The sequence below is a fragment of the Elgaria multicarinata genome, chromosome 3 (assembly GCF_023053635.1).
Source record: "Elgaria multicarinata webbii isolate HBS135686 ecotype San Diego chromosome 3, rElgMul1.1.pri, whole genome shotgun sequence".
Lineage (NCBI taxonomy): Eukaryota > Metazoa > Chordata > Lepidosauria > Squamata > Anguidae > Elgaria > Elgaria multicarinata.
In genome coordinates this window covers 3,838,872-3,852,783 of record NC_086173.1, presented here as the reverse complement: position 1 = coordinate 3,852,783, position 13,912 = coordinate 3,838,872, and the positions used below count along the sequence as shown (strand labels likewise).

The following is a 13,912-nucleotide window of genomic DNA, read 5'->3' as shown; positions in this document are numbered from 1 at the left end:
GGGAATTTCAGCAGGTGTCATTTGTGTGTGTGAAGAACCTGGTGGAGTTCCTTCTTCATCACCACAGTTAAAGCTGCAGGAGCTATACTAGAGTGACCAGATTTAAAAGAGGGCAGGGCACCTGCAGCTTTGGCTGTTGTGGTGGGGAGGGAATTTCGCCGGGTTCCTGTGTATGCAGATGACACCTGCTGAAATTTCCTTTTCAATACAACTGTTAAAGTGTCTCGATTACACTGTATGTGTGTTTTGCATACGGGCAGAAGTACTGACTTCTCCAGATGCCCTGTTGCTGGCCCTGGAAAACTATTACCCGCCTTCCTCCTTCTGCAGCTGTGTATCTGAGGGATATTGCTGCAACTGAGGTAAGGAAGGAAGTGAGGAGAAGCTTGTTGTGAGCTGCGGCTTCAGTGACGCCATTCCACTTCCCTCCTTTCAACAGTGACAAGGACTGAGGCAGCAAAGCAATGAGATGTGCCACCACTGGGGTGGACTATGTAGGAGATGGCACGCAAAAGCCTCCCTGTCTTCACAACGCTGGCAATGACCAAAGCCAAGCCATAGCAATGGGGTGAGGGGGGTTCTACTGGAACAAGTCTTAAGTGGATTCTGTGCTGTAGCTGACAACTCTATGGTGGACTTTATCTGGTTCCGTTTTAAGCTTACTCATTTTCCACTAGGATTTTCCATCCCTCTTGGCCCCTTCTGCCTGTGGTAATAGGATCCACCTGTCATCATCAGTGTCATCCAGCGCCAACGTTGTTATCTTTTTGGCGCCAGGTCAAGACTTTTCTCTTCTCCCAGGCATTTTAACAGCATTTAACAACGTTAAGTTTGTTTTTAATGGACCCCAAAATTGTTGTTTTTAAATGGATACTGTTGTTTTTATACTGTTTTTATGTTTTTTTAAATTTTGTATACTTTTAATGTTTACTATTTTAAATTGTTGTAAACCACCCAGAGAGCTTCGGCTGTGGGGAGGTATATAAATGTAATAAATAAATAAATAAAATAAAATAAATCCTGGAAACATAACAGGGGGCTACCAGCTATGACTCACCCAGATCATTTTTTTCTCTCTCCAGGGTATGCCGATTGGATTTATTCTGCACAGAAAACACATGGAGTTTGGTTCAGTTAAGAGGAATGGGGTGTGTGGCAACAGGTTATAGAAAATTAGTCACAAATCCAAGTTTCAGAAAGGATATACCATATCAAATACGTTGCTGTGAGTTTCATTAATTTTACATAATGTACACATCTTAAGCGAAAATTCAGCTGCTGACAATGGTTTATGAGCTCTTTCCCCCCTCAAATCACAAGTATTCTGAGCAGACTGACGAGAAAGATTCAATCCATAGCATGTTGACATTCTTCCCTTACAGAAGCAGAATTGCAGAACAGATTGCAGTGGGGGGGGGGAATTTCACACAAGATATATGGACAGGATAAACTATAAAGCTGAATGGGAAGAGGCAGGGCTGGGCAGTGGGGCTAGTTGGCATGGGCCTACGATTTTATGGGGGGCTACTCCAAGTCCCCCTGGGCAAAGTTGCTTGATTTTTCTGTTGTTGTTGATGAAATTGCCGAAAGAAAAGCACATAAAGCATTTCTGAATATGAAGAGGTGATGTCTTATATACATCTTGAAGAAAAGGGCTTGCCATAACCGTTTTTATAAATGTACAGTAATCTACCAAAGCATTACAGAACGGTAATTCCTGTGTATACTAGGGTGACCCTATGGAAAGGAGGACAGGGCTCCTGTATCTTTAACAGTTGCATAGAAAAGGGAATTTCAGCAGGTGTCATTTGTATATATGGGGAACGTGGTGAAATTTCCTCTTCATCACCACCGGCAGCAGGAGGTCGGCGGGGAGTTGGGCTCGGCGGCAAGGACTCACCAGCGAAGCCGCCGAGCCCTGGGAACTTTTCGCCGCCGCCGCCGCCGCCTCTTCCTCCATCTCTTCTGAACAGGTGTCCACACTAGGAGTTTCGGGGCGCCCTGAAGCGCCTTCAGGGCGCCCTGACGACTGTGTGTAGACAGGCCCCAGAAACCCACATTTAGAAGCCCTGTGTTTGCTGAGGGCAAGAATGTGTAGTTCTGCCATTTGTCCACTGCTAAATTCAAACCCACTGATAGTCTTTCAGCCTTTACTTTCACAATTTAAATTTACACTTTCTCGTTTTTACCTTTTTCACAGTAGATCCAGACTCTGTATTAAACAGAAATAAGAGAAAATTATGATAGGCATAGAAGAAAAGAGCATGTGGAGACTAAACTGAGGTGAATGGGGGTAAACTGCCACTGGCAAGCCCCATATTATCCCCCAGGAGGAAGGCAGCCCGGCAACCTGCACCAGGCCTTGTTAGTCCTGCAAACCAGAAGAGAAGCAGTGCAGGCCTGATGCATCTCGTATATTTGGACTGCAGGGAGGGAAGCACTTCAGCCAATTCCTGACCCCTGTAGCTAAGCCAGTTAGGCTTAGAACTACACAATCCTCCTCCAATACATATCCCCAAGGCCCAGAAGTCCTTTTGCATTGTTCAGATGGAAAAACTGGAGTCCTCCAGTGTTTCTGTCAGCTATTCAACTGCTGAGAAATTGGATAAGATATGCAAAATAATTTAAAGCAGGGGCTAGTAACTTGCGGCCCTCCAAATGTTTTGGCCTACAGCTCCCATCAGCTCTCACCAGTGGCTATGCTAGCACTGATGGGACTTGTTTTGGCCTTGTTCTGGAGGACAACAAATTGGCTCTCCCTACTTTAAAGCCGAATCTTACAAACTGGTCTATACAGGTGTTATATCTTTTTTAATATAAGTGTAAGTAGCAAGTTTTTGTCGAAAGAAACCCGTTAAGAGAAAGCTGACTAAACAAATGTGTTTGCTGAAATAAGCACATCAAACTGTGACAGTTAACTAGAGATTTTCTGAGGCTAAGGCCCCAGGTATGTTAGAGAACTGTCAGTAATAAGGTAAGCAAAATGTTTGTCATGACAGGTGGGCAGAGAAGGGCTGTATATTGCAATGCCCTTGGGGGAGTAAGATAAAGCCTTTAGTACTCTTTGATTATAGCCTGTAAGACTTGCAGTGTTATAGTTTAAAGCCAATGTGAATAAACTGCTCTTTATCTCTGCTGTGGCAGACTGGCCTCTATGATTCCCATGTCAGGACATGAAAGTTAGCAACTTGTCCAAAGCCTCACAGAGAGTCCATAATTGAGCGGGCATTTGAATTCCAGTGCTCTGCCCGCTGGTCCACATGCATCAGCTCTTCAAGTGCTACACCATTCATCTCTAGATTGTTCCAAGGAGAATCTGGCTGCAGGAGGCTGAGCAGCATAGCAGCAGGAAGTGAAGACACCCTTCATCCCCAAAACACTACTAGCTTTATCACACCAGCGTTATACTGTGCAATCACTGTGAATTGCATGCAAAGGACTCCGAAGTTTTCCAGTTTATAATCTGCTTTTACTGTGAAGCACTCCCATGCATCCTGCTTTAATTGTGCTTCTTAGCCAAAAGAAGCGTCGTGTTTTACTACCCCTTTAAAAGCGAATCTTTTGTTGTTCTCTGAGCGGCCACTGGGGGCGCAGGAGGATGATTTGATACCGTATTTCTTCGATTGTAAGACGCCATCGATTGTAAGACACACACTAATTTCAGTACCACCAACAGGAAAAAAAAACCTAAGACGCACCTGCGATTCTAAGACGCACCCCATTTTTAGAGCTGTTTATATGGGGAAAAAGTACGTCTTAGAATCGAAGAAATAGGGTATATTTAACTACAAATTAAACAAATGCTTATATCTGTGTAAGTTTTAAAGATAAAGACATCAAGTGTCTTTATCTTTAAAATTGGCATAGTAACAGATATTATGGAGGGCTTTCAGCATACCAAATTTGAATCGGATTGGGTCATCTGTTGAGTTTTTTAAAAAATTTTTTACATTTCTCCCCTTTAAACACTTTTCCTGGTATGCAAAGGATCTTAGGAGCACTGCCGCGCGGGGTGTGATTTAGCTAATAACAACAACAACAGCAGCTTTACGCTATGGGGATAATTCGAGGGAAACGGGTACATGGGACGAAGCTTCACCTGAGCTGGACTTTCCACATGGTGACACTCGGCCCAGACACTCCTTGTGAGCAGGCAAACGGCATTTGGTGCAACGGTAGCCCTGGTAGAAGGTCCCTCTGGATGCAGATGAGAGAAAGAGGTGAAGTTCATGTCTTTGGCTTCTCAGTATAAAGTGGAAACTTGCTTAAGTGCATTACAGGGTTTCCTGCTGCTGTGCACTAAAGCTGAGTTGATGCAACTCCAATCTAACAATGCTTAACACCACCTGAATCTCCGTATTCCAAGGTGAGGAAAGATTAACATAGAACTTTTCCACATTAGCATCTCCTGTGGTACAGAAGGAAGGAAGGAAAGGAACCTCTCGTGCAAGCACTGAGTCATTGCTGACTCTTGGAGGGACGCCAGCTTTCGCTGACGTTTTCTTGGCAGGCCTTATAGCGGGGTGGTTTGCCGTTGCCTTCCCCGGCCATTATTACCTTTCCCCCAGCTAACTGGGTACTCATTTTACCGACCTCTAGAGGATGGAAGGCTGAGTCGACCCAAGCCGGCTGCCTGAAACCAGCTTCCGCTGGGATCGAACTCAGGCCGTGGGGAGAGTTTCGGCTGCAGAAACTGCTGCTTTACCGCTCTGCGCCACACGAGGCCGCTACACAGAACCGCTACTAAAATGTGGGAACGTGGAAAACAGGGCAGCTATATTATAAAGGATGTTATCCTGCCCTCCTCCCACCCCTACCCCTTGGCTTGGGTAGAGGGGTCTGGCATACATACCTCAGCAGCATCTGACAGGCTTTGCAAGAGGTAGTCTCCTCAAAGGAGTACATGTGGAACTCGTGTCTATTTGCTGTGGCATTTTCAGGGTAGATATTGGAGCTACAGGAGGGAGGAAGAAATGGGCAGTCAGCAAGCTACAAGCGTAGTGGCTAGAAAAAAAGGCACTTCTGCCCACCCAGAAACTTGCAAAAAGACATTATTGAAGCCCTTGCAATGGATGAATTGGTTGGTCCCCTTATATTAAATTTACTTTTGTTGTTTTTGTTTCTCAGCTTCTTCAAGCAGAATGTTTCCACCATGCATCCAAACTAAATCTTTGCTTGCTCATGGGAAACTAAGAGAACATGGAGGAAGGCTCTTGTCATAACATGAGAGGCGTGGGCCGTCTGCCTTAGTCCCTGGACCACTTAAAGAAGTTTTTGGTGGTTTGTCAGAAAGAACACAATGAGAACTGAAGAACGATGGGTGTTTTTCTCCTCACCCTCACTTTCCCCCCTTATATTACTGTCAATATGTATTAGATATAAGGTTTGTATTTTTAGTTAATTCAGATTATGTTGTCACTTTACATTTGTAATGTATTGAACTTGGTATATGTAACTTGTTTGGATTTTTGTTTTGTTTTTGCCAAAAAAAAAAAAAAATCCCAATTGGGGAAAATTGGGAGAGCCGTATTTCCCCCCAAAAATGACCCCCAGAATAACACTACATTGGATGCTTCCAGATGAGGCTTTTAATCGCACCATTTCCCTACCTCATTCACAGAAGTTTACAGGGTCCAGGGGGGATTCTACGCGTCGTACTGAGGGCGCTTCCATGCACCCCCAGTGCGACCCCAAAGCCATCGTGTAGCTTGCCTGGAGAAGAGACGAGGAAGAGGCATCCTTGCCGCTGCCGCCACCCACCTTCCTCCTCACCGGCTGGGTCGGAGAGCTCGGCAGAAGAAGGCGGGGTGGAGAGCTCTCCGAGCCGGCCGGTGAGGAGGAAGGTGGGTGGCGGCGGCAGCAAGGACGCCTCTTCCTCGTCTCTTCTCCAGGCAAGCTACACGATCGCTTTGGGGCCGCACTGGGGGTGCATCGAAGCGCCCTCAGTACGACGTGTGGAATCCCCCCAGATCACATAATTGTCCACTCATAACCCTGCCATGTTTTCCCACCACTTTTTCTGCCTTTTCTCTTGCTGCAGAAAATCCGTTAAGGAGAAAAAGCTGGACTAGCAGCACAATGTCTTCTGGTTGGTAGCAGTAGGAGCCCTCTGGCTGGAAGGACTGATCAAGATGCATCTTCCTTCCCAGGGACATTTGGGCCTAGGGGTGCAGCTAGGATGCTCTGAGCTGCTGAGGTACCACTTGAAGGGGAAGCAAGACATGTCTGGCAGATGTTTTGAACTTCAACTCCCATCAGCCCCAGCCAACATGGCCAATGGGCAGGAATGCTGGGAGTTGTAGTACAACACATTCGAAGGCCACTGTGTTGGGGAAGGCTAGTTCAAAGAAAGGGAAGAAGAAAAAAGAGACCATCTCCTGCTTTCAGTGAGACTGACATTTTCATTATGTTCACTCGCTCCCCCAAAGACCACTCCAATGTTCAGGTGGGTGTTCACCCTACTTCCCTGAAAGCGTGGATTTGACAGACACAGATTGGACCCCAACATACAAGAGGCTTAGAGGATATAGGTGTGGAAGAGACCTACAGGGCCATTTCAAATTGTTCCATCCACTTCTTTTTCAGCTCCCGCGTCTTGAAGTATAGCTCATAGCCTGAGGAACCATTAAGCTCAATGAGAACAAACATGTGAGTCCACTGGCAAGAAAAGAAGAAGAAGAGAGAAACAGCTGGTTAGCATAAAATCTTGGTTTGGGCATTTGGGTGGAGAGTCCCTCTTCCCTCACAGTCCTCTTTGAGAGGAGAGTGATACCAAGTGAATTGGAAGAACGGAATGCGGGGTGGCCTGTTGAATTAAAGCAAGACCTAGGGAATGCATGACTCCTGTTCACTTTTCAGCTCTCCCCCACAAAAGGACACACCCAGACATTACCTTCTTGTTGTCCTTCTCCACAGAAGAGTCATCCCGAACCTGGTAGCTGGATAGATTAACAAATTTTTTCATATCGTATGAATCCCCTTTTCGTTTGCAGATTAACAGGGCTTTATCCAGGAGGAAAGCGTACCTGCAAGAGACTTTTAACTTAAGAAAATCCAGCAAAGCTGAGATATCAAATGCATGCAATTGATAGAAGTCCTCAGCACTGAAAAAGACTCTAGAATCTCTTTGTAAGCTGCAAAGGTTAACTATTAAGATATCATGATACTGAAAGTCACTGAACAAGATTTGTTTAGGAGCCTCGTGTGGCGCAGAGCGGTAAAGCAGCTGTTTCTGCAGCTGAAACTCCCCACGCTGGCTTGGGTCGACTCAGCCTTCCATCCTCCCAAGGTTCGTAAAATGAGTACCCAGTTAGCTGGGGGAAAGGTAATAATGGCCGGGGAAGGCAACGGCAAACCACCCCACTGGGGGAAAGGTAATAATGGCTGGGGAAGGCAATGGCAAACCACCCCGCTATAAGGCCTACCAAGAAAACGTCAGCGAAAGCTGGCATCCCTCCAAGAGTCAGTAATGACTCAGTGCTTGCACAAGAGGTTCCTTTCTTTTCCTTCCTTGGGTACGAACAATGTGAAAGTTGAGGGGGGAACTTTAACCCCCAAATCTTCCAAACCCCACTGGAAAAAAACACACACAGAAAAAACGCAGCCGGGGGGAGGGGGGGTCACTCCCCACACCCCTAGTTTTTCCAGATTCTTCCACATTTTTTCTGATCCCTCCCCCCCCCCCAAAAAACCCAGACCTTCACATCTCTATTTACAACAGCTGCTGTTTCCTCTATGAGAGCAACTTCTGCCCCTGCCATGCACGGTCTCACTGGGCCCATAATACCAGCATGCAACTGAACAGCACAATAAGGTGGACGGTTATAAATATGGATAAAAGCAGATGTGCATCTCAGGGCATGATGGAACCAGAAATAGCCCACACATGCACAGTAAGAACAGCTGTAGAAACAGAAAGTGAACGCAGTGGCAGAAACCAAACCATATGGAATTAGGAAGTTTGTGGGTCAGGAAAACAGCAGCATTTAGCTGGAAGTAGAATTAAAAGAAGATTCCACACAACTCAACACAACGCTATATTAACCAACAGTGCCATGGCCAAGACCTTTTTAATAACGTTTACTCACAAGTAAGTCCCATTCAGCCATTGCTTTTTTCCAATGCTAATTAAATTAGGGTGGCCACATGGAAAGGAGGACAGGGCTCCTGTATCTTTAACGGTTGCATAGAAAAGGGAATTTCAGCAGGTGTCATTTGAATGCATGCAGCACCTGGTGAAATTCCCTCTTCTTCACAACAGTTAAAGCTCCAGGAGACTTGGCCTCTTGAACAGATACAAAAGAGGGCAGGGCTCCTGCAACTTTAACTATCCTCCTTTTCATATGGTCGCCCTAATTAAATGTTTCTTGTTTGTAGGTCCTGTTCCCAATGGGGCAGTGATCATTGCTGTTTCCTAGTTGCTTTATAATGAAATTGTGTGATTTCTCTATTAAAATGAAAAGAAGAAATGCATGGAAACCAGTAATCACACACAGACACCCCGCCCCCCCCCCATAATGGGAACAGAAACACACATCAGCAGGGCCGATGCTGCCATAGAGGCAGCTCAGGTTTCGAAGCCAGGAGCGGCTTCAAAGCCAGGACGCTGGGGCGGGGAGCGGCTTCGGAACGGCACACACAGCTGGAAGCCGCTCACCTGCCTAGGGCGCAAAATAGTCTGGCACCGGCCCTGCACATCAGGGCAATTAACAGAGCAAACCTATACATTTCTGCTCAAAAGTAAGTGCCTTTGGGTTCATAAGGCTATTAAACAGGGAATTCATCAGCTGTGATCAACCTAAAATGGGAAAAACCTATTATCCATAAGCTGTTAATTTAAGGCACAGCATCCGTTTAAAGCTACACAAGTGTTTTACCTGTCCACAATGGAGAGGCTGGTGCTGCAATTGCATTTAATTGCAAAATAAAAAAGATTGCCACTCATCAGGACTGAAGAAACAACCCAAAAAACATTGGACTGCAATGATCTGACAGCAACATCATGCCAACTCTCCATAAAAACAGTGAACAAAGGGTGGCAATTCTAAAAAGTGCTTGTGTGGAAGTAACCTTGTTGGGACTGACACAAATGTTCCGAACCAGGTTGCCAGCATATTAGAAGGTATTCATTTCAAAACTTTACTTGTTTCATTCTGCCCCACTCAGTATTTTCTAGCTAGGAAGAGGACACTGCTAGAACTATTTCATGTTTTGCAAACACTGTCTTGCCCTCCCTATTTTGCAAAATGTTGACTTTAGAATATGCTTGGCATCAGACAGGAATATACCCTACGAGTAGAGTTGTGGTTTATTGCATTGGCGGTTCCTTTCTAAATCTTCTACTTGGCTAACAGTAACTTGATTCAGGGTTCAGATTCAGTTCAGCCGCTTCACGATGGCCTTTCCTATATTAATTTCTATTGCTACAAATTTGCATGCCGTCACCTGTCCATTTTGGAGCGCTTCTCCGCACAGATGATCTTGAGTTCCCCATCAATCTTCGGTCTTCCAAAGTGAGCCAGGGATTGTGTCTAAGGAGAAGCGAAACCATTTTCCTTACAAGAGATAAACTGCCTGCATGTAGAACCTTCCCTTCGAGTGACTGGGAGGGAATCTACACGTCGTACTGAAGGTGCTTGCGTGCGCCTCCAGTGCGCTGTCAAAACAATGGTGTAGACGGAGAAAGAAGAGACAGAGGAAGAGGCGGAGGAGAAGGAGGCTGGGGAACCGTCCGCATCCTTGCCGCCGCCGCCTTCCCGCCGGCCTCCTGCTGCTGGGGTAAGAGCCACCCAGGTCGGAGAGCTCAGCTTCCGCTTCCGCCGAGCTCTCCGACCTGGGTGGCTCTTACCCTGGCAGCAGGAGGCCGGCGGGGAGGCGGTGGCAGCGGCGGCAAGGACATGGCCGATTCCCCAGCCGCCTCCTCCTCTGCCTCTTCCTCCGTCTCTTCTTTCTCTGTCTACACCATCGTTTTGACGGCGCACTGAAGGCGCACGTAAGCGCCTTCAGTACGACGTGTAGATTCCCTCCGGAACTCCAAAATATCAATGACAAAAGGGTTAGGACCAAACTACACATTATGCTGGAGACGCATTAGGAATGTCTGACTGGGTTCACACGACACAATTACCCATCATAGCCAGTCAGCCATGGTTGGTTGTCGTGTCATGCAAACCCGCAGCACTTTCCACAGGGACTGGAGACTTATTTGGCAACAAGCCACTTTAAGAATCCATGGCTTCCTCTAGGGTTATTTTCACCCACAATGAATCATCATGTCGTCCGAATCCAGGAGAGAGATTTTATCGTGGGTTGCGGTTATTAGTTACAGAGCTGCTTGGCAAGAGCAGCAAAAAAGCCTGTGTGCCTCATTTTTCGCAATCTAGCAAGTGACGGCTACTTTGGAAGGACCACCACTCATTCCTGAGATTTAAAAAAATATTTTTCAGTGCCTCAAAAATATTCAGTGGGGTCATAATTTTATTTTTTAAAGTTTTTTTTTAGAATTGTCAATCCTTCGCAGGTGCACAAGTGCGCTCTTACAGTTGTCTGAAACGTGTAGTCAATTGCCTGGTGAATTTCTTTGTTTCAGCTGTCAAAGGGAGTGACAAAGGAGAGTAGGTAAACTACAACATTAGTACAGAATCAATACGTCTTAAAAATTCTTAATTTTACGTTGATCTAGATAGGTCTGCCGGAAAAGGCTAGTCTTTAAAGCTGCCTTAAAATCACACAGAGAGTGAATTTTATGAATCTCCTCCGGCAGGCCATTCCACAATCTGGGGGCGACAGAAGATTATTATTATTATTTATTTATTTATTTATTTATTTATTTATTTATATAGCACCATCAATGTACCATCAAAGAAAAGGTCCTTTGGGAAACTGATGTCAGCCTTGTTTTAGCTGACTGAAGTAAGTTCACCCCAGAGGACCTGAGTGTGCGGGGCGGACTGTATGGGAGAAGGCGATCCTGCAGGTAACCTGGACCCAAACCATTTAGGGCTTTAAAGGTAATGACCAACACTTTGGACTTCACCTGGAAACTAATTGGCAGCCAGTGGAGTGACTTTAATGTTGGGGTAATATGCTCACCCCTAGATGTACTGGTGACCAACCTGGCTGCCCTATTTTGAACTAGTTGAAGTTTCCGAACTGGGTACAATGGTAGCCCTATGTAGAGCGCATTGCAGAAGTCAAGCCTTGAGGTTACCAGCGCGTGCACTACTATCTTTAGCTCTTCTGACTCTAAGAAGGGGCGCAGCTGGCGTATCAGCCGAAGATATAGGTGCCTCATTGGGGGTGGGGTGGTCAAGTGTAAGTGCTACTGGAGCTGGTGTCCCATTCACTCCACCCCGTTCTGTACATTCCAGTATTTAAAAAAAATGTCAGGAAAATTTGGGAGGTTAGTAAGGAAATGGAAAGAAAACGAAAGCAAATTTGAAGTTAATGGAGGCAACGTTTGCACAAATTTAATGTAAATGGGGGGATTTGTGTTCCTGCAGTAACGGAGCAGTTCATGCAAGTGTGCCCAATATCCCCTCCTCATTTTTGGTGCTTCTGAATTGTGCTACTAGCAGGTTCTGCCTTCCCCCTTAGTATTATTTCCCCCCAGTCTTCGCAACTGCACACAAATTAGCCTATGCAGCCTCATCATATCAGTTTCCTTCTGTTGCCTGATCCCTTTTGCTGCTCCCTTTGACAGCTGAAACAGACAAGGAATTTGACCAGGCAAGACTACACATATTGGACAGCCACAAAAGTACAGCTGTGCACCTGTGAAAGAATGACATAACCACAACAGCAAAAAATAAACATAAATTATGACCCCAGTTGCACATTTTTGAGGCAATATATATATATATATATATATATATATATATATATATATATATGCTGGAGAATGAAAAGGGGTAGCGATTGAAGGGGGGAGGTGGAGACAAGATGGGGTTTGCTGCAAAGTCCCCTGGGATATGTGCTGGAGCCAACTGGACGACTGTCAGAGGAGGAGGAAAAGAACAACCCACCCGTCGGTTGTACCATGGATTTTTCAGAGAACAACCCACACTGTTTAATTTATTCGCAGGGATGGCTTAGTATTATGTGCAAGCCCACCCTCTGTCTCTCATTTCCTGGGCATCAGATAGCAGTCCTGGGCATCCCAGTCTGGATTAGGTTCATGACGCAGGGGATAATTTATTTATTTATTTATTTATTACATTTTTATACCGCCCAATAGCCGAAGCTCTCTGCCATTTCCCCAATGAAAATCTTCCTCACCTAAGGCAGCCAACCTATATTTTTCCTTCTAACCATTACGACTGCTGAATTCACCAATTTTCTAGAACTTTTTGATATGAACTGGGGAAATTTGACTGTGGCAAGAGTCTGACTAACCCTTCCCCAACCAGGTGCCCTCCAGATGTGTTGGGTGTCAGGGAAGCAATTGGTGGGTTTAGGTAGCGTTTCTAGGGATGTTGTTTGTGTCTGCTGTTTCAGTACCGATTTAAGATTTCTGTGGGTTGTTTCCCCTTCCCAGACTGAGCACATACAGGATACGGTGGGTGTTCTGCCAGGGTAGCAGTGGCATCTCTCTCCCATCCACTCCCCGGCGTAACTGGCATATAGGATTGCTCTCAGAAACGTTCAGTCCACAAATCTCATCAAAATCTCTTGCAGCAATACTCACCAGGTTCTCTATGCAGAGTTGGAAGTTAGTGATCTGTTTCAGTGTTTCATTGTCCCTCTTGACCTCATTCACACATTGAGCCAGATCCTAGACCAGGAAATAATTAATATGATCCGTATTAAATGAGAGAAGTTCCAGAAACTGTTAGAGTCAGTTGCCAAAGAACGAGGAAATAAGCTTAACATCATGAGAACTTCTTTTTTAAAAAACCAGCAACAGTGACACCAACCCAATTAATGTATTGTTTGGATTCATTTACCAGAGATTACTGTATTTCTTCGATTCTAAGACACACTTTTTTCTCCATATAAACATCTCTAAAAACGGGGTGCGTCTTAGAATCGCGGGTGCGATTATTATTCTTAGAATCAACGCTTTTTTCCTGTTGGTGGTACTGAAATTAGTGTGCGTCTTACAATCGATGGCGTCTTACAATCGAAGAAATACGGTATATGACCCTGTTCAGAAGCCACGCTAAGCCACGGTGGTTAAGCATTTTAAGCTAAACATTATGGCTTAGCGTGTCATGTGAAACACTCCTAACCGTGGTGGCTATTCACACTACATCAGTGCTCTTGCTTTCATGTGGGCGACGCAGTTTTGTGGATCGCTAGGGCTGTTTTCCCCCACTCCAACCTTGCATCATAAGGAGTTGGCCCAGTTCCGTATCAAGCGGAAGCACAAAGTTTAAAGAAACTCAACTGTGTGATCTTGGCCGCCACCCTGCCCATCCTAAAAGAGCCCCAATAAATATAGCTCCAAACATTGCCTGAAATCTTCCGAGGAACAATATTCGCTAACTGCCCTGGGCAGCTTCTTAAAGAACAGAACAGAAGATGGAACCATGGCAGAGTCCCATACGATGCCATAGCTTAGAGCAATGGTCCCCAAGCTTGGATCTCCAGATGTTGTTGGACCACACAACTCCCATTATCCTTGGCTATTGGCCATCCTGCTTGGGGGTTGCAATCCAACAACATCTAGGGACCCATGACTGGGAACTGATACTTTGCATGTACAAAGTTCCAGGTTTAATCCCTGGCGTTTCAGATATTATCTCAGGCACTTAGGGGGTGTCTTGAGGGTGGCCAGTTGACGATGCCAGCCCTCAAACCCCCACATTTGCGTTCCTTTGCGTTGTCCTCACGAGTGCATCAAGACAGAGGCTCACTGGATCGCCCCCTCCCCTCTGCCCATGCACTGCTTTGCTTTCTTAAAAACCATGTC

General features: G+C 45.7%; 1 protein-coding gene across 1 annotated transcript in view; it reads right to left on the bottom strand.

Annotated features, from left to right (window-relative positions):
* Positions 1-13,912, bottom strand: part of VAV1 (vav guanine nucleotide exchange factor 1) — a 111,508-nt gene that overhangs the window by 13,413 nt on the left and 84,183 nt on the right. Inside the window, exons 12-19 of the mRNA XM_063119102.1 lie at positions 12,686-12,772; positions 9,445-9,530; positions 6,893-7,025; positions 6,548-6,657; positions 4,853-4,954; positions 4,100-4,197; positions 2,190-2,212; positions 1,058-1,103 (exon numbers count right to left, since the gene is read on the bottom strand). Of these exons, the coding sequence (XP_062975172.1) occupies positions 1,058-1,103; positions 2,190-2,212; positions 4,100-4,197; positions 4,853-4,954; positions 6,548-6,657; positions 6,893-7,025; positions 9,445-9,530; positions 12,686-12,772 (685 nt within the window). The remainder of the gene's footprint in view (positions 1-1,057; positions 1,104-2,189; positions 2,213-4,099; positions 4,198-4,852; positions 4,955-6,547; positions 6,658-6,892; positions 7,026-9,444; positions 9,531-12,685; positions 12,773-13,912) is intronic.